This window comes from Dama dama, chromosome 11, assembly GCF_033118175.1.
Source record: "Dama dama isolate Ldn47 chromosome 11, ASM3311817v1, whole genome shotgun sequence".
Taxonomy (NCBI): domain Eukaryota; kingdom Metazoa; phylum Chordata; class Mammalia; order Artiodactyla; family Cervidae; genus Dama; species Dama dama.
Window position 1 is genome coordinate 14,274,009 of NC_083691.1, and position 24,542 is coordinate 14,298,550.

Genomic DNA, 24,542 nt, shown 5'->3' on the forward strand with positions numbered 1-24,542 from the left:
AGAGTTGGACTTCCCATTAGACTGAACTCTGTGAGAGAGAGGCCGTGCTGGCTAATCCTTGTCAATCTTGTAGCCTGAACAGTGCCCGGCACTTGGTAGGTGCCAGTGTTGTGTGTTAGTCGCTCAGTTGTGTCCAACTCTTTGCGACCCCATGGACTGTAGCCCACCGGGCTTCCCTGTCCTTCACTGTCTCCCAGAGTTTGCTCAGACTCATGTCCATTGAGTCGGTGATGTGATGTACACTATCTCATTTATTATGGTCTAAGAGAGAGAGACCATTTCATGAAAGGATGGGCACGATAAAGGACAGAAATGGTAAGGACCTAACAGAAGCAGAAGAGATTAAGAAGTGGTGGCAAGAATACACGAAAGAACTGTACAAAAAAGGTCTTAATGACCAGGATAACCGCAATGGTGTGGTCACTCACCTAGAGCCAGACATCCTGGATTGTGAAGTCAAGTTAGGAAGCATTACTACGAATAAAGCTAGTGGAGGTAATGGAATTCCAGCTGAGCTATTTAAAATCCTAAAAGATGATGCTGTTAAATTGCTGCACTCCATACACCTGCAAATTTGGAAAACTCAGCATTGGCCACAGGACTAAAGACGTCAGTTTTCATTCCAGTCCAAAAGAAAGGCAATGCCAAAGAATGTTCAGACTACCATACAGTTGCGCTCATTTTACATGCTAGCAAGGTAATGCTCAAAATCCTTCAAGCTAGGCTTCAACAATACATGAACTAAGAACAAGCAGGATTTAGAAAAGGCAGAGGAAACGGAGATCAAATTGCCAACATTCACTGGATCATAGAAAAAGCAAGAGAATTCCAGAAAAATATCTACTTCTGCTTCATTAACTACGCTAAAGCCTTTGACTGTGTGGATCACAACAAACTGTGGAAAATTCTTAAAGAGATGGGAATACCAGACCATTTTACCTGTCTCCTGAGAATCTTATATGAAGGTCAAGAAGAAACTGTTAGAACCGAACATGGAACAACGGAATGGTTCAAAATTGGGAAAGGAGTATGTCAAGGCTGTATATGGTCACCCTGCTTTTTTAACTTCTATGAACTATAACTTCTAAGAACTATACAAAAAAGATCTTCATGACCCAGATAATCACGATGGTGCGATCACCAACCTAGAGCCAGACATCCTGGAATTTGAAGTCAAGTGGGCCTTAGGATGAACAAAGCTAGTGGAGGTGATGGAATTCCAGTTGAGTTATTTCAAATCCTAAAAGATGATGCTGTGAAAGTGCTGCCCTCAATATGCCAGCAAATATGGAAAACTCAGCAGTGGCCACAGGACTGGAAAAGGTCAGCTTTCATTCCAATCCCAAAGAAAGACAACGCCAAAGAAAGAGCCTCTTATGAGGGTGAAAGAGTGACAAAGCTGGCTTAAAACTCAACATTCAAAAAACTAAGATCATGGCATCCGGTCCTGTCACTTCATGGCAAGTAGAAGAGGAAGGAGTGGAAAGTGACAGATTTTATTTTCTTGGGCTCCAAACTCACTGCGGACAGTGACCACAGCCATGAAATTAAAAGATGCTTGCTCCTTGAAAGGAAAGGTGTGACAAACCTAGATGGCATATTAAAAAGCAGAGATATCACTTTGCCAGCAAAAGTCCATATAGTCAAAACTATGTTTTTCCAGTAGTCTTGTATGGATGTGAAAGTTGGACCATAAAGAAGGCTAGCTGAGCTCTGAAGAATTGATGCTTTTGAACTGTGGTGCTGAAAACTCTTGAGAGTCCCTTGTGTTAACTAAAAAGGATGCACAACTTGAAAGTTGCGAGTTAAGTTTTATTTGGGGCAAAATGAGGACTGCAGCCCGGCAAGCAGCACCTCAGATAGCTCTGAGAGACTGTTCCAAAGCGGCAGTGGGGGAAGGTCAATATATAAGGTTTTGGTAAAGGGAGAGTTCAATACTATTGAGCACTCATTTTACTAAAGGTTTTTTGCTAGTCATGAGGATCTGATGTCACCATGAAGGGATTTAGTGCTTCTCTAGATATGAGGAGATGCAAGGATTGAGATCATAAAATCTGTTTCTAAAAACATATAACTACCTAGAGACCTATCCCACCAGATTCCCTGGAGCAGAGAGCACCTCACTCCACCCTGAACTCCCTCAGGGGCTGTTGAAGGTGAGTAGCTATAGCAGCATGGGGTTCCATTTCTCTAGAGGCAGGTGGGAGATGCCTTTGTTGCTCAGTCGTTGACAATGCTCTTGGTATGTGCCAGTTGGTAGTTGACACTTGGATTGCAAGGAGATGCATCAGTCAATCCTAAAGGAAATCAACCCTGAATATTCACTGAAAGGACTGATGCTGAAGCTATAGCTTCAGTACTTTGGTCACCTGATGCAAAGAGCTGACTCACTGGAAAAGACCCTGATGCTGGGAAAGATTGAAGGCAAAAGGAGAAGAGGCCGGCAGAGAATAAGATGCTTAGACAGAGTCACCGACTCAATGAACTTGAGTTTGAGCAAACTTTGGGAGATAGTGAAGGGCAGGGAACCCTGGTGTGCTACAGTCCATGGGGTCACTAAGAGTTGGACACAAGTTAGCAACTAAACAGCAGCAATAAAAAGAGAGACATTCTCATTTACAGAGGAAAGAAACCAAATCCAGGAGGTCAAATGACTCGCCCAAGGTGACATATTTAATCAATGCTCAGACCAGGCTCATTCAAGTGCAGGCTCTAACCACTATGCTATACTGCCTCCCCTACTATGATGAGATGGGAACAGTGCTTATCTGTCGGTAATATTAGAAGTAATACAAGTTGCCTTTTTCTAAGTACCTACGAGGTACCAGGAACTTTACAGATGTTTTTCTTCACCTTTTAACAATTCAAGGAGTAGTAAATTATTATCCCTATTTTTATAGACAAGCAAATTGAGGTTCAGAAAGTGATGTGACTTATTCAGGGCCACACAGCAAGAAAGTTGGGGGTGAGGGGCAGCTGGAATTTGAGCTCAGGCCTGGCTCATTCCAAGAACAGGCAGGAAAAAAAGTCACCTCCGCTGTGGGCTCCGTTACAAGATTTTCTTGGTTTTGTAGCTGTTTAATTTCTCACTAGGGTTTCTGGAACCTAATCACTACAGATTAATTCTTGGACAGGCTTTTATGCTCAAGTCAACTTACTGTAAGAAAAAAAAATCTAGTGTGTGTGTGGGGAAGCCCAAGACAAAGCAACCTCAGGATTTTCTGGTAAATTCTTAGACTCTTAATACTTCCTGGCCTACATAGGGGAAGCAGGGCTAGCTGAGATGACTCTAGCCCCAGGCGCTAAGGGGGACAGGGTGGGGTTGGGGATAGACCGGGCTTGTACCACCTCCTGGATTGCAAGTGGCCACAGGAAAGAGTCTGCCTGCTGGAGAGGCTAATCTAAGGCACTGGTTGATAGTAAACACAAGCCCTGAATCCTAAAGGGTCCGAGGGGACTTCACTGAACCCCTTGTCTTTTATTGAGCTGTTTTTATATAAAACGACCCTATGATTTATCCTCCAAACCTGCACACCTTTGAGAGTGAATGGAGCACTAAAACAATGACCTGTTACTTGATCACAACATGTGCAGATCAGAACTGTGGGAGGGAAAGCATCTTGATCTTACAGGCTCTGGGAAACTACCCACACCAGGTTGGTGGGGGGCGGTGGGTGGCTGTGAAAAGGTAAAGACCAGGTGGCAGAAATAGGAGGGTGGTGAAATAGAACAGGAGACCAGGAGATGGGGCAGGTGGAGCTGTGACTTCCACCCCGGGACACCTCTGCAACTCTGGCCCCGGGCCAGCCCGCGCCTGGTTAACACAGCGGCAGTAGCTGAGGTCTGCAGAGAGCGCTTGGCGTTTGTGGGCACACGTGTCTCTCCCACCAGACTTGCACTTAACAAGTGCAAGGAGTGGATGCCGTTTAGTCTGTGTCCGGCCCAGTCCCAGCAGTCTCAGGACTGAGTACTTGCCTTTCAAGTGTTTGCTGATGATGGTGTAAATGCTAGTGGGCACGGCTTTCCTGAAGTGTGCCAGGGGAGATGCTGTTCGGCTCACAGAGGGAAGAGTCAGGGACCCTGTCTGTGAGGAGCTGTTAGGTTCAGTGGGAAAGGGAGGGTGGCAGAACTTGCTGATTCTATGATATTGCCATATTACTTGACTCTGACCTTTGGATTCCCTGTCTGAGAAGCAGAGGGCTCTTTACTGATTGCGGGGCTTTCCTGGTGGCTCAGACAGTAAAGAGTTTGCCTGCAATGTGGAAGACTCAGGTTTGATCCCAAGGTCAGGAAGATCCCCTGGAGAAGGGTATGGCAACCCACTCCAGTATTCTTGCCTGGAGAATCCCATGACAGAGGAGCCTGGCAGGCTACAGTCCATGGGGCTGCAAAGAGTCAGACACGACTGAGCCAGTGACGCTTATGATAAAGGATTCAATGAGATAGTAGGTGTAAATGAAAGGCAGTCTTGATTTCTAATAATAACATTCCGGGAAGGAGAGCTCAGCTCTACTGAAAAGACGTGTCTTGCAATCAGTCAGAACAGTCCAGAGATGAACCAGACTACCTGGGTTGGTGGTGAAGCCTTCTCATCACTGGAAGTCTTCAAGCAGAGGCGGTTGGGCATGGATGCTGTAAATGGTGTGACCACCTTTGGGAGGGAGGCTGGGTTAGCAGGACATGGGGGAGAGGAGAGCTGAGAAGAGTGACTTGTTTACAGCCCTGTCCATGTCACCTGGAAGACCGTGCTGTCAGCCAGCGAGGGGAGCACACGGGAGCAGCAGCCTGGGACTGGTGGGAGCTGGCCCTTTGTGAAAGGGGGATCTGCTTCTAGGAGGGAGAACAGGAAACAGGGAGAGGCCCCTGACGACTTTCCCTTTTTCCCAAGTAACAGCCCCTTGCTGGTTTCAGGGCCTCCCACCTTGGATGAGAGAGAGGAGGAGGCTTCTTTGGACCTTGAGACTAAGCCAGGTAGAGCTTGGGATTCGGCGCACCTGTTGGCCCCAGGGCACCCTCCCTCCATCCACGCTGTGCCTTCCCCTCTGACTCTGGTCTCTGGAGCCTCATCACATGCTCTGGACGCACCAGCTGCACCCATGTGGGGGTTCTTCGCCCAGAGTCTATGGCTGGACATAAGGGTGCCACGAGCCCCCAGAGCTGGCAGGCAATGCAGTCAGGAAGACACAACTCCTACCTTTTCATCTAAGGGGAGGGTTAGTTGGGGGGATGCTGAGGCACACCCAAGAGTTGCTTAGACCTGGACCCCTGTCTATCTATTGCCACCGTTCCATTTGCCCCACTCCGTGGGATTCTGAGACAGCAGCACCCTTCCAGGGGAACACAACCTTCCCTCTTCCGGGGGCACATGGGGCCAGAGGCAGTCACAGGAGTGTCAGTGGGTGGCGCTGAGCTGAGAATTCAGATGTGGCTTCTCAGCATGCCTGACAACTTTGGTTCTGGCTGTCCTGCCTCTCAGCTCTGCCTCTCAGGTTTCAGCGCTGTGCCCATTCACGTGCCCATTCAGAGCTGTCTCTCAGAGCTTTCTTCCCTTGGTGCACAACAGACCTGCCTGCTCTTGCCTGCACGCTGGCAGCTCCCAAATCGGGCTCTGCCCAGGCTCTCTCTCTAGAACAATGTTACTGAGCTGACTTTGACAGGTTCTTCAAACTCAGCGCTTCTAGAACCAAGCACCAACGCCCCCTCCTTCCAACCCCTCCTCTCCATTTTTCAATCAACCATCTGATCTCCTGTACCAGCCAGAAACCTGGAGACCAGCTTGGTTTCCAGATCACCTGCAGACAGATTCCTGGGCCCCAGCCTGGGCATCCTGATTGGTTAGAGCTGAGTGGACCTGATGCTCTGCATCTCTAACAAGCTCCCAGGTGATGCTGAAGCTGCTGCTCATTCCATCCACACTGAGTCGCACTGAACTAGACTTATCTCACTCCCTTCATCCCATGGCTTACTATTATTCTTATTATTGGGGCTTCCCTGGTCGCTCAGACAGTAAAGAACCTGCCTGCATTGCAGGAGACCCAGGTACTATACCTGGGTTGGGAAGATCCCCTGGAGAAAGGCATGGCAACTCACTCCAGTATTCTTGCCTACAGAATCCCATGGACAGAGGAGCTTGGTGGGCTACAGTCCATAGGGTCACAAAGAGTCGGACAAGACTGAGCGACTAACATATACACACATTTTTGTTATTATTACCATAGTTAACATGTATTGAACATTTAGGGGCCAAGCCCTGTACCAGGCATGCGTTTTAGCCTACAAAGATGTTCTGAGTGCCAGGTGCTGTAATAGATATTTCCACATTGGCACAAAACATACAGATGTATCTGCCTGTAGAGTTGACATTCTGGTCAAGGAAGAAAGAAATTTAAGGGAAAAATAAGTTACCTACAAAAGGAAAGTAATCTAAAATCCAGGACTGTCTCGTCTCTCCAAGAACGTGACATTGAAGCAAATTTTGAAAGAGAATTCAGTTCTTATAACCCAGAGTCTCAAGATGCTGCTTCTTTCTCGTCTCCCAGCTCTCCCCATGGCGTTAGGTCTCCATGTTTCCCCCCTGGATACTAGCCAGCCACCTCCTGGCTGGGCTCCCTGCCTGGAGATTTAACTTTTCCCACTGACCCTCATCCTGCAGCCAAAGAAGTCTTCTAAAAAGCGAACCATTGTAGCTCTCTTTGCCTAACAGCATTCAAGGATTCCCTAGTACCTTCAGGAGGAAATGCAGATTCCTCAGGTTCAGGGCTGGTGGTGATAAGATTCAGCATGGCTCTCTAGCTTCTCTGCCCCCACTTTACCCCCATTCTGCCTCCTTCATCCTCCACACTTCAGCTGTTCTGGGGCTTCTCAACTTCCCACTTTGCCCCCCCGCCCCTCACTCCAGATCACCAACCCACCCATCCTGTTTCTTCACTTTTTGCACGAGGGGAAGCACCTTCTGCCTGTCTTGGTGCTCCCTGCCCCCAACACTCCTGCATCCTCCCTGCAGAGCTGACCTTTGGTACCCGTCCTTTCCCTCCTATGAATCTTCAAACCCTTCTCCCCTTGTCTCATCATCAGTTTCCCAGGGTCAGGAGTGTACTCATGAGTATTTCCCTTTTTCTCCACAGCCTTTCTGATTGGACCCTCTCTCCAGCCCTTCCCAAGGCAAGCTGCTGGCGAGAGGTCCTTACACTCACTGCCATCACTTCCTCACTTGAGGTTCATTCCTTGACCCACTGCAATCTGGTACCCAGCTCCCCATGTCCATGTGTTCTTGATGCCAGCTGCCCCAGGAAGCTCTTCTTTGACATCCTTCCCCTCCCAGGGTGATCTTATCCACTCACATCGCAGTGATGCCCAGAGCTGAATACTGACAGACCTGTAGCATCTTTCTGGAGCATCTCACAGAGCCTATCCCAGGGTGGCATTTCTCTTCTTCCTACAGTCCTGATCAAACAGAGATGCTCTAAGGATTCCTTCCACTTTCCTCTTTCTTAAGACCACCTCCACCTCCCCGCCCACCTCCAACTGTTGCTTTTAACTCTGTAATTATGTGCGGGGTTTCTGCCCCCATGGGTGGTTCTGCTAGTGTTTACAGGCTCCCAACCAATAACTATTTAGGTAACTGTCTCTAGTGGATAGAGTTGAGTCTTCCAAAAAGATGTGTTCAAGTCCTAACCCCAAGTGCCTACGGCTATGAGTTTTTTTTGGAAATAGATTCTTTACAGATGACTCAAATTCAGATGAGGTCATCCTGGATTTGAGTGGGCTCCAATCCAATGACTGGTGTCCTTATAAGAAGGAAACTTGGACACAACACAGACGCACGTGGAGAACACTGTGTGGCTACATAGACGGCGCTGGAATAGACACAATGTAGACGCAAGGATGCTTTCAAACTGTGGTGCTGGAGAAGACTCTTGAAAGTCCCATGGACTACAAGGAGATCAAACTAGTCAGTCCTAAAGGAAATCATCCCCGAATATTCATTGGAAGGATTGTTGCTGAAGCTCTGTATCTTTGCCACCTGCTATGAAGAGCCGATTCACTGGAAAAGACCCTGATGCTGGGAAAGACTGAAGGCAATAGGAGAAGGGGTGACAGAGGATGAGATGAGATTAGATGGTATCACTGACTCAGTGGACATGAATTTGAGCAAACTCCAGGAGACAGTGGAGGACAGAGGAGCCTGTGTGCTACAGTCCATGGGGTTGCAAAGAGTTGGACACGACTTAGCAGCTGAACAACAAGACACAAAAAATTCCAGTGACTGCTGGCAACCACCAGAAGCTGGGAGTTAGGCGTGATGGATTCTCCCTCATGACCTTCAGAAAGAACCAACTCTGCCGACACCTTGACTTTGGACTTCTGGCCTCCAAAAGTGTGAGAGAATAAACTGCTGTTGTGTTAAGCCACCCGGTCTGTGGTATGGAAGCCCTAGGAAGCCCATATGTCGGCCATCTGTCCATCCGTCCACCGGTCCACCCATCCTCAGGACCTCCTCTGTACCAGACCCTGTGTGAGGACCAACAGGGGCCTTGGGTCAAAGCAGAGCTCCCTGCTGCCCTTGAGAACTTGCACATGGAAGGCAAGATGGACACATGAACACACACACACACACACACACACACACACACACACTCACACAGAGCAACCTGGGTTCCAAGCAGGCCACACAAGGGCAGAGGGAATTGGGGAGAGAGAGCCTTGGCCAGGAAGTGGATCTTGGAGGAGGTGGCATTGAGCTCTCAGCTCTGAAGGCCGCACGTTCATCAGCCAGCTTTGCAGAGCAAGTGAGAACAGGCCCTTCACAGCCATCGAGCCCACGTGGGTCCTCGCCAAGGAGCCACAGGATCCTGGGAAAGTTCCGCCTCAGCTTTGCCAGTGCCCACAGGGGGTGTGAGGCCCAGATGGGGATGAAGAATGTGCCTGGGGCCACATGGCCTGTGGAACCATGTCACTGGATTTATAAAGCACTTTCTTGGGCTTTCTTTTCTCCGCTTGTATTATTGGTATTGACCTCAGTTTTTAAAAAGCTCTCTTCACTGCAAACCACCCCCTTGCATAGGCTCTTGGGAAAGAAATGTTTCCAGGGCGGGGCCGGGTAAGGGCAGGCCTGCCTGTCCTCCTTATCATCATGACTGCCTTAGTTCTCACCTGGCCTTGCAGTGAGCCAGGGTGGGAGAGACTTCTCTGGGGCCCTACCAGACTCTGAGTCTCCTCTCTCAAAAGCTGTTTCCCCCGCTTCTGCTTTTCTCTCTTCTCTGTTTCGCAGAATCTTTTCTCTTTTCTTTCACCGGTTTGTTTGGGCCCCCGCCTTGGGAGGGTCCAGTGGGGCTCCTGAGTGGGCTGGCAATCCTGTGGCATCCTAGCCACCCCCTCCGCCTGGCCGCCCGCCTGACCCACCTCCTCCAAAAGCCAGAGCTAGTCATTCATAAGGTGACCCCAGGACCCTGGGGGAGCAGGAGAAGGGGATTTACACATCCTGAAGGGTTGGGCCGCCCGCCTCCCCCTGCAGCTTAGTTTTCCAGCCTCTCTTTAGTGACAAGAAAGAGAGGAGTGCATAGAGAGGTATGCACAAGAAAGAGCCTGTGCATATTGACTCATCAGGTTCCTCGGAGGCAGGAGATGTCCATCTGAAAAGGTCCAGTCACATCACCTCCTCCATGAAGCCTTCTGAGATTGCCCCAGTCAGATTTCTATAGGAGCCCAATTCACAGCTGTACCCCAGACTCAGGCCCAGGCTGGGCAGAGTTGGACTGGGAGGAACTGTGCTCCACAGATGAGAAAACAGAGGCACAGAGAAGGAAGCCGGACATGCCTGTGTCACACAGTCTGGTGATGGCAGAGCAAGGGTTCAAACAGTACTTTTAGCTTCTGGTACAAAGTGATTTTCCTTAAAAAAGGGAGTCTGCATGGCCAACATAATCACATTCTGGAATCAAAAGTTCTGTTTAGATGCAGGGTTTGTTTTTTCTCTTTTTATTTATTTTTGGCCACACTCGGCAGCTTGCAGGAGCTTAGTTCCCCAGCCAGGCGTTGGACCCGGGCCCCCTGCAGTGGAAGTTGGAGTTCTAACCCCTGGACCACCAAGGAAGTTCCCACTATTTTTTCTCTCTTTTGAAAATTTGATTTTGATCTGATTCGGGTAGAAGTTCCCCAGTTTTCTGCAGACCCCATCACTTCCTATTGCATTATACCTGGTCAAAGTCACACACTTCCGTCACCCTGGCTTCCACTCAGCATTCATTCAGCAAATATCTACTGAGCCTCTAATAGGTGCCAGGTACTGGGTAATAGGTACCAGGTACTGATCCAGGTACTGGGAAAACCCAGAAGTGACCAAGATGGAAGTCAAGCCACCCCAAACCCCAGTCGTTCTTGGGTTGCAGTGGCATTAACTTCACAGCCCCTGCCTCATTCTAATGGGGATCCATTAGCATCCCCAGCTTGGTCTGGCTTCACCACCACCTGGGATGTAAGAATTTGAGGTGCGATGAAATCATGGAAAAACCCCAAGCTTGTCTTCCATTTCAGGGTTGATGACTCAGACCACACAATTCTGTGAGGCTCTTATTTTACCTTTAGTTTCCTTCCTTACATCTTGGGACTGTGATCTTTACCCTACTTTCCTCTAGGGTTGTCTGAAAGCTATCTGGGTCGTTGTAGAGCTCTACAGTGAGCACTAAACAGGGCATGACTTTTTGACCTTGAGGGATGCTGAAGTCTTCACCAGTTCAGGAAGCGGTTTGGCTCTGAGGCAGGGTGCTGGCCTACTTGGCTTCAAGACTCTGCTCAGGGCGGGGTGAGAATTTCTAGGGGGGCGGGGGGAGGGCACCCCCTCGCACCCATTGCCAGATTGTGATAAGAAGGATCAGGTGTTGCTTTTTCACCTCCATCTGGGGTCATCAGCCTGAGGAAGTGGTGAGAGAAACTGAGGGAGGGTAGAGGGGAGGGGATTTCCTCTTTGCAGGAAGCTTAAACCCAGGCTGTCATCAATACCTGAAACTTGCCCCTCGGTGGGAGCTCCTCCCATCTTCCAAGCTGTCAACAAAGCCAGCATCTCTCTTCTCTAGAAAGCATCTGACCTACAGCATGAAGAACTGAGGTTAGCTTCATAGAGGGACTTCCTGGTGTGAGAGGAAAAGGCTGAGGCTCAGGATGGATGCTTGTAGAGGAAGAGGGAGGGCTCTAGCTCCCGGTTAGGTGGGATGGAGGCAGATCTCAAGAAGGTTGGCTAGGTGTTGCTTGGAAAGAGTCATCATGATTTCATTTTTCCCAGCTCTTCTCAAGGAAGTAGACTTACAGGTACAAACACTCCTGATTGCAGTTATTTATTGTGTGGGCTTTCAGCGCTGATGCTCACAGGTGTATGGCAATACTTAATGATAATGGGACATTGGGCCAGAACCTCTCCTTCCTACCTTTCTCCCACCCGCTGGGTACATGGTCAACATTTTATTTGATGTAAAGCTGTGGGAGCAGCAACCTTGGATTAATTGAGCAGTAGAGTCTATGGGTGGTTGAGAACCTCAAGCGCTTTCCAAGGAGTAGTTCCTTAGTTCTTGCGATCATGGGTAATATGCATGTCTATACCTTTATATGTGCCGGCTACAACCCACCTGCTATTATCCCCACCTTACAGCTGTAGAAACACAGAAGTTAAGTAAATTGCCCAGGATTGCACAGCCTACAGGGCAGAGCTGGGACTCAAACCCAGGCAGCCTGGGTCCAGAGTCCACATTCAGAAGCACCACGCTGTAAGCTCCCTGCCCACCTTGAGAGGTGGGGACTATGATTATCTCCAACGCACAGAAGAGGAGACCAACCATATTGTTCCATCAGTCACAAGCATCACCAAGAATGTCTTTTATAACTGCCCAGAACACATTTAGGGTTAAACAAACAGCGATAGCCTGCGACCTTTGTGTCTATAGCAAGCTTTCCCGGGAACACTTAATCCTCGTGCTCCCACAGAGGTTAGCAGGGTGGGGATCTGGACTTTCGTGTTTCCCAGCTGAAAGGGGTCTGGGATGTGAAGCCAGGGCCCCTCCGCCTGGGCTGCACCTATTTACGTTGGCTGCAGCTCTGAGGCCCTGTGATCCTCTGACTTGGGGTGTGGCTGAGAGACAGTCACTCAATGCTGGACTATCAGGGTTGGAAGGGGCCTTAGTGACTTGAGTGATGAGATTAATCAGCCTGGCTGGGAATGGTGCCAGGCTCTTACCTGGACGGCCTCTGGCCTCCTTTGATCAGTGGAGCGACGTGGCCTGAGGCTTACTTGCTCCAGTTCCCTGCCTCCCAATTAAAGAATGACCACAGGTATGTGCTCCATTGTTTTGAGAGTCCTTAGCCTCAGGTTGCTTTAGGGAAAAAGAAAGATACTGTTGATCTCCTGGAAGATGAATCTTCTGCCTTCCAGTTTTACATGCTCTGTTGAGCTGCAGATAACCCACCTGGAGCCTCTGATTCCGATAACCTGGAGAGAGTCCCCCCCTGGAGGCAGCTCAGGAAAAAGGGAAGCAAAGACCCACTGGCTGGTGACCTTGAGTAAGTCACGGAGGTCTCAGAGCCTTGTTCCGTTTCCTGACCACGGGGTGGGTGAGCCTGAGGACCCCCCGAGATAAAGGGAGAGGCTGTTTTGTAAACAGTTCAGGGGGAGGCCTGTGTGATCGGGGCCTGCTTGTTGGAAGGACCAGTCCGTCTTGGCCCAGCTCCTTAGCCTCTAAACGCCGTCCCCCTTTCTTCTGTCTTCTGACCACCGTCCAGATGCCTGGATCATTTACAACCACAAATTTTCTCTGAGCCTGTAGAGAGGTACTCCGTGGTGCTCAGAACTGGGGTGTTGAACCCCAGAGAAGGAAACTACAGGTCTACCCAGGACCCTATGTCCTGCGAGCCAGAGTCAGGGGAAACCAGAACGCCCAAGTGAAGGCAGCTTCCAGCAGGAAGGGTTCTGTTCATTTTTGCTCTTAGTATATACACAGAAAAGGCATGTTTGTGATGAATTTCACAAAGTGGACACACACCTCTGTCACCACTACCCGGTTCAAGAAATGACATGGCCAGCCCCCTGGGAACTCCCTCGGGGCGCCTTCCTAGTCCCGCCCACCAGGACTCTGACTTTTGGCACCAAGGGTTGATTTCACCTCTGAATGTTAAATGAATGGAATCCATCCAGAGCTTCTTTCTTTCGCTCCTTGCTGTGTGTGTGGGAGCCTCATCCTGGTGACGTCAGTGGCTGTAGCAGGTTCCTTCTCACTGAGGTACGTGGACGCCCACACTTGGTCACACCTGATTTGTCTGATGGTAGGCAGTGGGGTCATTTCCAGTTTTCCATGCGCTATGAATGTTCTAGTCCACGTCTCTGGGTGAGCTGATGTGCACTTTCTTTGGGGGTACAGACCTGGGGTGGAATGACAGGCTCATAAGATGTGGTTGGTTTGATTGTAGTACATGCCAGCAGGAAGGGTTTAAACAAGTAGTTAAGCAGGACTTCTGGACCGTGCAGACTGTGGTGGACTAGCTCTTGTCACAGGAGGAGGGGGCTGTGAAATTTCCTCTGGAGAACAGGAGGAAGAGGCTGAATTAGGCAGGCCTGTATTGGAGGCTGGGGTGGGTAGTCCTTGGCTCCTCTCTGTCTGGTTTTGTTCCCCTCTCCATAATCTGTCTGGGTGCCCAGTCTGTACTCCCAAGGAGGTGTCCGGGGCCGCTTGGAAGGGATGGGTAGGAGGGCTTTAAGCTTCATTTTCCTGCATCAGCCAAAGCCCCCTGTATCCTCTGTTTTACATAGTAGGATTCTGAGAATGACAGCATGTATTTTTGTTTTTTTTCTTAAAAAAAAAAAAAAGCTTTAGCTATTCAACATTTGAAAATTCACTGCTGTGAGGTCCCTTCCATCTGGATAATTCTATTTTGGGATCAGGAGGGGGGTGTGGGAAGGGTTAAGCATTAGTCAGTCAAAGAGCAGGGCTGGGCCTCAGTGACCTTTTTAAAGTTCTTAAAGCTCAGCTCATGGTGCGGGAGATCTCAGTACTTTCTATTAAAATAGTGTTCAAACAAAACAGAAAGCCTACAGGATGTGGGGGAGAGGCTCCATGTGGAGGGACGTTTGGGTAGCCTTTCAGCAGGAGTCTTGAGGTCTCGCTCCTTCAGCCACGCCTCTGCGTTTTTAATTTTTTTCTTTTTAATTCTCCATCAGCCATTCCTGGTGGTTGTCACTTGGGTTGTTTGGGTTCAGAATGGTTCTCGTTTTCGCTCAGGAGTGGGTGATGCTGCTGTCTCTCCCGAGGGTGGTGGCTTTACTTCCTCCGACGCTAGGCCAAGTTTGGACCTGTAGTTTCGCTTGGTGAGGGAGGCTGGGCCCTTCCTGGGCACTGAGAGAGGAACGTCTGTGCCTTTGGCATGCAGCTCTGAGTCAATGGGCCTGATAAACAGCCCACTTCCCAGGACCAGCAAGGAACAAAGCCCCTGACTGCTGTGGGATATGCCCACCCCCTCTTCCTGAAACAGCTGCTTATTCTTTTGACAGGAGTCAGAACGCTGCACCTTCTCTTCCTCCCAGCCCTGCCTCCTTCTGCAGAACGGAGCTCAATAGAACTTGGTACTTTTGCCTTTTACTCTGGGAGGAGAGCAGCAGACGATGAGGTATGTGACATGTTGGAATGATTTACCTCTGCCGGGTTGGGGTCCCTGGGGGTATTGTGAGCCGGCTGCAGCGTGGACACACCTTGGGGAGGAACTCCGCTCTCCCCCTGACTTCTTGCTGGAACCCACCAGTTGTTCTGGAAGACGACAAAGTCCTCCTCTCCCGGCATCGGATCTAGAAGTGGGTGCTGGCGGGATGCTGGCTCCGTCCCTGGAAGCTCTGCTGGAGTTTGCTGCCCCTGGCAGAACCTCACAGGGCGGGGCTGCAGCTTGGGGTTTTTCTGGGGCTCAAAGTGCCAATGCAGGGGTAGGAGGGCTTGCCCTGTGGCTGCATGCAGAGCCCTCTCGGGGCAGCGCTGACTCTTCATTTACCTCGCCTTATTTCTCCTGGGACAACTCTTGTGCAATGATTCCTGGGTCAGGCAGCAAGGAAAAACTGGCTGGATCCAGGCTTCAGATTTCCTGAAGGGGACTCTAGAAAGGGCATTGCGAAAATCCCTCCAAAAACAGGTCGTTCCGTCTGGAGCAACAGCTAGTCGTATATTTAGTCTGAGGCTTGTCTCTTAGTTTCCTCTGTCTGTGTTTACTTTGACCCTTATAATGAAAAACATAACTGGAAACAGACTTCCATGTACCTTTTTTTTCCCCCACAAATTATACCATGTTTCTTCTAACAGGGAGCATCTCCCCCTAATGCCCACCAGTTTAGAGAGATTTTAGGGTAAAAGCAGAACTCTCTCTCCACACCCCCAGCACCACCTCCCTGCCAGGACCTGGGCCAGGAGGGCAGAGGGTCTGCTTTTCCAAACACAGCATCCCCCCATCACCACCTTGAGGGTGAGCCCAGCGATCTCAGCCTTTGCGAAAGCTCAGTTTCCTCAGCTATAAAGCTGGGGTGCTGACCAGGATGAGGGACGAACAGGATGGAGTGAGTAAGGAAGGCTCAGATGCCAGATACACAGGAGGCACCTGAAAACGGCAGAGGTGTTGAACCCAGTAGGCTCACCAGCTGGTCCAAGGAAGCCTGTGATTGGCTAACTTTGGGCCAATTGCTTAATGATAACCGTGAAAGGCAGCTTCCCAGGTGGTATTAGTGGTAAAGAACCCACCTGCCAATGCAGGAGACTTGAGAGAGGCAGGAGCCATCTTCTTGGATCAGGAAGATCCCATGGAGGAGGGCACAGCTTCCCACTCCAGTATTCTTGCCTGGAGAATCCCATGGACAGAGGAGCCTGGTGGGCTACAGTCCATAAGGTCACAAAAGAGTCGGACACTGAAGCAACTTAGCACGCACGTACCCACTCATGCAACCGTGAAAGGCAAAACGAAAGGATGTGCCTAAGAGACCTGGCTGATGAGTCCATGGGTAAGCCTGCATGTCTGCTGAGAACAAAAGGGATGAAAGGGTGAGCGCTGGAGGCCAGCTCTCTGGACCTGAATCCTGGCCCCACTGCTTTATGCTGTGTGACACTGGGCAAGTCACTTAACCTTTCTGAGCCTCCATTTTCATGTCTGTAAAATGAGGATAATACTAGAGTGACTTCACAGGGTCATTATGAGGCTTATCCGAGAGACTACTGGTAAAGCGTTTAGCCCAGGCCCTGGCCTGGTTCATCTGAGGGACATCCAAGTGTTGCAGGGCCAGAAGCTTATTCCATTTCCAGGCTCCCTTTAGGAAAAAGAATGCAAAGTTGCAAATATGACATTAGGATGGAAGTAAATGCCGTCATCCCTCCGTATCCACTGGGTATTGGTTCCGAGACCCTCACAGATACCAAAAACCAGGGACACTCAAGTCCCTTACATAAAATGGCATGGTATTTGCATACAGCCCACACACATCCTCCCATTTACTTTTAATTGCCTCAAGATTACTTAGAATACCTAGTGCAGTGTAAATGCTATGTAGATTGCTATGTACATTTGCCTGTACGCAGCAAATTAGAGTTTTGCTTTTTGAAGCTTTCCTGGAATTTTTTGTTTTTTTGTTTTTTAATGTTTTTGATCCGTGGTTAGTTGAATCTGTGGATGTGAAACCCATGGGTACGGAAGGCTGACCATGTTTAGGACAGGGGGAAACATCCGAACATGTAACAAAAACTGACAAATGCTCTCAATAGGAAAAAATTCAGAAAATAACATTGTAATAAAGTGTGAAGATAATATAAAAATGATTAGTATTACTCAGCTGTCGGATGCACCTGTTATGTTTTGGCTGCATACTCTTGGACTGCCTCTTTGCTGACTTTGTAATATCATTTTTAATTGAGACAAAAAGAAGACAAATCAGTTTTTGCCTCTAGCATGGTTAAATCAAAGGTTGCTTTTTATTACCTCGAGTTTAGAAGAGTTTCTTTCAGCTTCACAGCTTGTTATTGGTGATGCCATGGCTGTGAATCGCTTGGCAGTTTTCCTGTTCAGGTGACTCCGGCCAGAGCTCCAGAGAACTCAGCTCTTCCATCCTGGATGGGGTGGTGGGGGTGTGTTGGGGGGATATGGGCACCAGGTAGCTGTGAAGTCTGGATCACTGTGACCCCTGAGACCCCCAAGTGGGCAGCAGAACAGCAGTTAGTTCAGCCCCTTCTCTGGATCACGGTGGGAAGCTCCTGGGAGCTCAGCAAGGCCCACCTGGTGCAGGTTGGGTCTGCAGGCAGTGGGGTCAGGCCCCAGGCCCCACCTGCAGCCCCAGGACTGGAGTGATTCCCCGAGACAGGGCAGCACCTCATCTCTGGAGAGCCTTTGAGCCTTAACCACTCTCACCGCAATGGGAGAACAGGCCCAGTTTGCCAAGGGGCCTGACACGGAGGTATCATAAGCTTCCGGGTCAGTTGACCTGTGGACTCAACATGACTTGGTTGGCAGTCTTCTCTTGTGATCATCACTTCCAGGAAACTGGGGCTATCGCAGAAAAATGAGCTTGGTGTGGCTGAGTGAACCTGTCCTCGTCAATGAGACTTCCAGCCCTCTGGCTAATTTCTCACTGGGTCCTGGGTCAATCAGGAAAGACGGTGGTGGAAAGTTAAGTCCACAGGACTTGTTTCAAGGACGGGGAGACTGAGGCCAGATAAACCATGACTTAGTTCACAAAGCCACTTCGTGTGGCCATTGGGGGTGCCATTTGAACCTCCTCTTCTTCCCCTCCCCATCGTGAGCCATGGGGGCAAATGTGATGTCCGTGGGACCCTGAGCTGGGGGCAGTGGGGAGTGGAGCTGACTATCACATCAGTCAGCAGGCAGGGAGGGCTCGCCTGTGACCCTTCTGGGTCCTGCAGTCTCCGATGGAGCCACGTGTTTCTGAATCTCTCCCCTAAAAAAAGCAGTGTCCTCATTTCGACTGCCATTTGTGGAGCATTTACTGCCCACCCGCACAACGTGCTGTGTATACATGGTCTCCTCTTGTCCTTTCAAGAACCCTAGAGGGGGGCGTGTTTGAAGCTCCATTTTGTCCGTGTAAACAGAGGCTCAGAGCCAGAGAACTTGCCTGGGGTGTGCGTCTAGGGCTGCACAGTCTGAGCTGCCAGACTCATTTCTGCCCAGAACGCTGGATCTAAATGTTACAATGGAGGATGTGGAAGATGAACGATAGGAGGTTTCCCGAAGGGTGACTAATAGTTCCTGGCCCTCCTTCCCGCCCCCTCACCTGTTTTGTTTCATTTGCAACACTTGTCACTGTCTGACGCGTATCCTTTTGAGTCTCTTGACCCCATGCAGTGGTCCAGAAGTGACTGCGGCTGGAGGTTGCAGGACAGGATGGGTTCCAGGGACAGTGAGGGAATGAATCACAGGCAGAGAGGAGGATTTAGCTTGCGGATAGGCGCTGCTTTCCCCCTGCTCTGCCCCAGATAATGGCTTTTCCAGGGCTTTTGAGTGCCCAGTGATTCAGCTGAGATGCTCACCTCTCCCCGTGATGTGACATGGGGAAAATAAGGGCCACTAGACTTCCCTTCAGAGAGGAGTTTTGCTGGGAAGGAATACCTGGACTTAGACCAGATGGGGTGAAATGATTGAGATTCTCTGAAGCCGTGGGTGTGCGTATTGTCTGTGTGGAAGAGTTAATTTATGGGCCTCATGGAAAAGTCTGATGCTTCAGGGAAACAGAAGTGGAAAAGGAGGCAGGGGAAGGGGGTAAGGAAGGTGGAGAAAGGACAGTGTGACCCTGCCTTGCGAAATGCACTGGGGTTTTTAGCACCATCTGCACGTGTTCCAGGAGTGGGGGTGGTTTTGTTTGGAAGCCATGGTAAGGGCTGGGTTCTGGGAGTGGCCCATGGGGGTGGTAGGATGGGAATCGCAAATGCCATTGACAAGAGGGCTGAGAGATGCCGGGAGGGCTCAGGTGGAGTTGGGCCGGCTGGGCTCACCTGATCCTCTGAGGCGTGGGGCCAGGTGACTCACAGTCACACTCTCCCATATGAGACAGGGTGTCAGTACCCCGTAGGGCCTAATTCAGGGGCTCCCCAGGTGGCTCAGCGGTAAGTCTGCCTACAGTGCAGGGGAGGTTTGTGTTAGTCGCTCAGTCATGTCTGACTGTATGCTACCCCATTGACTGTAGCCCACCAGGCTTCTCTATCCATGGGATTCTCCAGACAAGAATACTGGAGTGGGTTACCATGCCCTCCTCCAGGGGATCTTCCCTACCCATTGCTGCGGATTGAACCCCGGTCTCCTGCATTGCAGGTGACTCTTTACCATCTGAGCAACAAGGAAAGGGTGCAATGCAGGGGTCGTGGGTTCAGTCCATGGGTTGGGAAGATCCCCTGGAGGAGGGCATGGCAACCCACTCCATTATTCTTGCCTGGAGAATCCCATGGACAGAGGAGCATACAGTCTGTAGGGTCACGAAGAGTCAGACAGAGCTGAGCAACTGAGCACACACAGGGCCTGATTCTATGCTGCACCCCTTAAACGGGCTATTTAGAAGCAAGCCCACATTTCCTACTTGGTGGGTAAGATAGTCAACTACGTCTTCAGAATGACACAGTTTTGAAAATTCTGAGAGACAAACACATCAGTGAAGGGCTTTTAGACCACATTGCCTGCCAAATGCCTCATCTTATCCAGAGAGAAAAATGAAAATGTTTTCAAAGACCCACTGGTCACCCTGCCAACCCTTCTATCGCCGGTGCTTTGCTGAAGGACTCGAGATTGACTCATTTGGGCAGCTTCCAACTGTGAGTCTCTAACAAGAGTGACACCTGACCACAGCAAAAAGTCAGCAGGTTCAAGTCATTGATAGGATCCAGAAAGAAATGGGCTCCAAGGGACTTCCTTGGTGGTTCAGTGGTTAAGAATCCCTTCCAATGCAGGGGGTGATGGTTGATCCCTGGTCCAGGACCTAAGGCCCCACAAGCTGCTGGACAACTAAGCCTGTGCTCTACAAGGAAGACCCAGAGCAGCCAAAATTTAAAAAATAAGAAAAATATTAAAAATGGGCTTCAAGAGTTGTCTCTGGGGCTAATTTCTGAGATTAAAAAAAAAATCAAACACCTACATTTGGAGAGGGGATGAGGGGGGTGTCCCTGATATAGGTATGAGTGTTCTCTACCAGGAGAGTTGTGTTTTTAACATTTCTTATACTGGGAGAAAATTTGTGTTTGATCCTCAGCAGGTGGGGTTGATAAAGCTTCAGATGGCTGGGGCTTGATCAAAGAAAATCAAAGTTGTCTGGCCTTTCCAAAGAGCTCTTAATCAGGCTGCAGCACGGAACAGATGGATAGACCTTCAGAGTCCCTAATTTGCATCAATTTGCACTTCATTGTTTAGCATGTTCTTATTCCAAAACCCTTATTCTTTTCTCTCAAATATGTTTTGAGCTTTTGCTGAGTACCAGGCACTTTGCTCTCTTCATTGGATTCTCCCAACAGCCCATTTTATGGACACCAGTAAGAAGAACTGGCAATTTTTAAGCATTTACAGAGTGCCAGGCACAATGCTAAACATTTTACAGATGCCATCTCTTGCAACCATCACCATTTTTATCCCCCTTTTAGAGACGAGGAAACTTATCTAATATGAGCCATTACAAGTCCAGCGTCCCTTTTCTGAATCCCTAGGGCCAAATATGTTGGAATTCAGAATTTTTTTTTGTATGCAGAGTATTTATCATATATTATGTAATGTCCCAATGCAGCAGCAGCAGCACATAACAAAATACATCAATATTTATGCAAAGAAACATTTAAACAGCCTCACTGAGAGGGATAAAGATTATAAATAGCCTCACATCAGTAGGGCCTAGATGTCAATTGAATTATAAACAGGCTTTCAGTTTTCAGAGCTTGCTGGAGTTGGATGAGGGTCTGAGAAGCTGCAACATGTTTGGGGTTAGCTGGTTTTGTATGTCACAAATCCCTACTTCACTCCCAGACTCCTGTGTTCTAATCACCATCCACACTTCTCTGGGAGGGACCATAGCAGCAGAGCGGGGTGGCCACGAGTCTCAGTCCAGACCTGTTTGTTTCCAAACCCTGGCCTTTCCTCGCATGCAATGCTCGTGGTATTGACGTAGAAATCAAGTGGCTTTTCCTAGCAACCAGGATGAGTTGCAAGCATTCCTTTGCATTTTGTAACTTTGCCTTGGGTCCCGGGCTGTGTGTGCCAGCTCACGAGGTATTCACAGGGAAGAAGCTCAGACTGAGGTGTCCCTGTGGCCCAGCAGGTCTGTCTTCTCATGGTCTCTGTAACACCACCGGTCATGGTTGTATCTGAAAGCCGGAGGGTGTGTTATGACCTTGAGTTCAGCCCTGGCTTTTCCATTTCCAAACAGAGCTCACTTTCTAAGCAAGAAATGTCATGGCTGGTAATCCCACACTTCCTCTTCTTTAACTGGATTTAATAATAAAAGTGATGAAGGGACTATCTCTGGTGGTCCAATGATTAAGACTCCGCTTTTCCAATGCTGGGGGTGGGTGCAGGGTCTATCACCGGTCAGGGAACGAAGATCCCACATACCACTCGGCGAGGCCAAAAAGTTGTTTAAAAAGTAGGGAGGAAAAAGAAAATAATAATAAAGGTGATGGAGCACAGGAGATCCAAGCCAGGAATCATTTCAGAACCCTCTTTGAAAAGAGAGAATAACCTGTCCCATGAAGGACTGTCTTGGTACCTTCTCACTTTATTTCACACACTCACTAGGTGACGGCCCCCTCTGCTCTTTGAGGGCACTGGGGATTCAGGATTGAATAAGAAGACGCCCCTCCCGCCCTCAGGAAGCTCATAGGAATGATCAGAGGAGATGGAGCCAAGTGTGGATGTTGCCACGTGAGCTGCCTCCCAAGGTGATACGTGCAGCAACGTGAACAGGGTGATGGGGGAGCCAGAGGAGAGAAAGGGGGCTATGCTGGTGGTCGGGGGTAGGGAGTGGTGTCTTGCTACTCACACGGTTCACTGGACCCAGGGTAGATAAGGCATAGCCAGGGAAGCTGGAAGAAGGCTCAAGTAGCCGGAGGGACTGCAGACATGTGTATTCTCTCCCAGCAGCAAGTCTTCAAAGACTACTGATATACTAAGACAGACAGAAGTGGCCCATGGCCAGGTAGGCACACAGGCCCAGTGCTACCAAGGTCAGCAGTATTGTTGTTTACAGAACACAAGGTGTGAGGCTGTGAGACAGTGGGACAGGAGAGCCTGACTGACTACACGTTGTCCGTTTCTCCACCAGTGGTTTCACCAAGGCGATGACGTTGGCTCCCAGACGTCTACTCTCACGTTTTCTCCACCTGCTGGTCCTCTCCTTTTCGCCCCTTTCTCTAACCTACCTTTGAGTGTCGTCATCTTTAAGCTTCAGCCCAGGGCCCTCCTCCTTCCCTTTTGTCTCTCTCCATTATCTCCTTGGTAATTGAATTTATTCCCTTCATGTTAAGTATCATCCTTGGTCTATGGACACTCCCCAATTGCACGGCCTGCCCACACCTCTCTGATGAGCTTCAGACTTGAGTTCCGGCTTGCCTGTGAGTTTCCATTCAGGTGTTCACACGCTCCTTGAATTCACACATCCAAGAGGGAACTCATGATTACTTTCCTCCAAGCCTATTCCTCCTCCAACCAATCTGACTAAATGCTACAACCTACCTGCTTAAGCAGAAACCTTATTTCTTCCTTTATCCCTAACGACTAAATTACCAGCCAAATCCTATCAATTCTCTCTCCAACGTATGTTTTGAATGAAACCAACCACTGAGCCAGCCCATCTCCTCTTTTTTAAAAAAATTTATTTATTTAATTTTGGTTGCCCTAGGCCTTTTAACTATGCAAGGGCTTCCTCTAGTTGTGGTGGGCAGGGACTACGCTTTAGTTGTGGTGCACAGACTTCTCACTGCGATGGCTTCTTTTGTTGTGAATCACAGGCTCTGAGCGTGTTGGGCTTCAGTAGTTGTAGCACATAGGCTCAGTAGTTGTGGCTCGAGGGCTTTAGAGTACAGGCGCTGCGGTATGTGGGATCTTCCCAGACTAGGGATCGAACCCTTGTCCCCTGCATCGGCAGGCAGATTCTTAACCACTGGACCACCAGGGAAGTCTCCAGCCCCTCTCCTCTGTTGCAATTAGAATGGTCTAGCTTGTCATTTTATCTGTTCCCCACACCCAGTGCCCAGATGGGTCTCTCTGAATGAAGATGGGTTGGGTGACTCTAAAGCTTCAGATGCTTTTGTGGGTCCCCGCTCTCTTTCCATGCCCTTCCAGCCTCTGACTGCCCCTGCCCACCCTCTGACTTCCGGCCATCACCACCACCACCCCCCCTCTTTCATTCAAGTGGGACAACTGCACTATTTTTTTTCTTGTCCAGGTTTTTTGCTTTTGTTTTTCCCACACATAGGAAGGTTTTTCTCTAGTCAGCCTGGTGTAGATGCTATTTCTGAAATATTCTCATCCCTTCTCATGGTACTTTCTTTTCCATCCCATCTTCACCCCATGGGAAGCTTTAAAGTCATCTCCCCAGTGAACCCTTCCCCAACCACCCAAATCAAAGTGCTTCCCAAGCTGTAATTCTCTCCCCGCACCCCTTCCCCCTTTGATCACAATTTCATGCAGCAATTAAGAAATATTTATGTACCCACTGTGCACCAGCTATGTGGGTGTGGTAGGGAAAGGCCACCTGGGAAATGGTTGAGTCTCAACTGTAAAAGACCAGATTGTTTTCCCCTCTGAATGAGGGAGCGCATAGTTAGGATATCAGAGGCAGCAGAGCCATGGACTTGATGATTCCTCAAAGTCACATGCTGAGAGGCAGGGCTATCAAGTCAGAGGAGGCCAGCATCTGCAGGAACCATTTAGCTCAACCCTCACTCTAGAAAAATGGTACAGATGAACTTGTTTGCAAAGTAGAATATAGTCACAGATGTAGAGAACAAATTTAAGGTTATCAAGTGGGGGAGGGGCGAGAGGGGATGAATTGAGAGATTGGGATTCACATACAGATCTTCCTGGGTATTCAATAGATAACTAACGAGAACCTGATAACTAATGAGAACCTACTGTATGGCACAAGGAACTGTCCTCAGTGCTCTGCAGTGACCTAAATGGGAAGGAAATCTAAAAGTGAGGGGGAATGTGTATATGTGTAGCTGATTGACTTTACTGTACAGTGAAAATGAATACAACATTTTAGAGTAACTGTACTCCAATAAAAAGAAGTAAACCCTCTCCCACGCCCATGGTGGACCTTGTGAACACTCAGGAAACTTTCCCTCTGAGCCTTAAAGTGGCCTTAGCATCTTTTGCAACCCAGGCGGCCACATCAGTTCGCTGAACTGGCTCATTTGCCATTGCAGACCCATGCAGTTAAGATAGAACCTGCTCCTTGCATGTGTGTGTGCTCACTTCCTTTAGTTGTGTCCAACTCTCCGTGACCCCATGGACTGTAGCCCACCAGACACCTCTGTCCATGGCAATCTCCAGGCAAGAGT

General features: G+C 49.3%; 1 protein-coding gene across 4 annotated transcripts in view; it reads left to right on the forward strand.

Moving 5' to 3' along the window:
• Window positions 1-24,542, forward strand: part of GGTA1 (glycoprotein alpha-galactosyltransferase 1 (inactive)) — a 72,467-nt gene that overhangs the window by 25,240 nt on the left and 22,685 nt on the right. For 3 of the 4 annotated variants that reach the window (XM_061154747.1, XM_061154751.1, XM_061154748.1), the window contains exon 2: window positions 14,528-14,643. The exons of the other annotated variant lie outside the window; for it this stretch is intronic. Coding sequence is in view for 1 of the 3 variants with exons in the window: in XM_061154751.1 (XP_061010734.1) it covers window positions 14,639-14,643 (5 nt within the window). In the remaining 2 variants the exon portion in view is untranslated. The remainder of the gene's footprint in view (window positions 1-14,527; window positions 14,644-24,542) is intronic. 4 annotated transcript variants of the gene reach the window in all.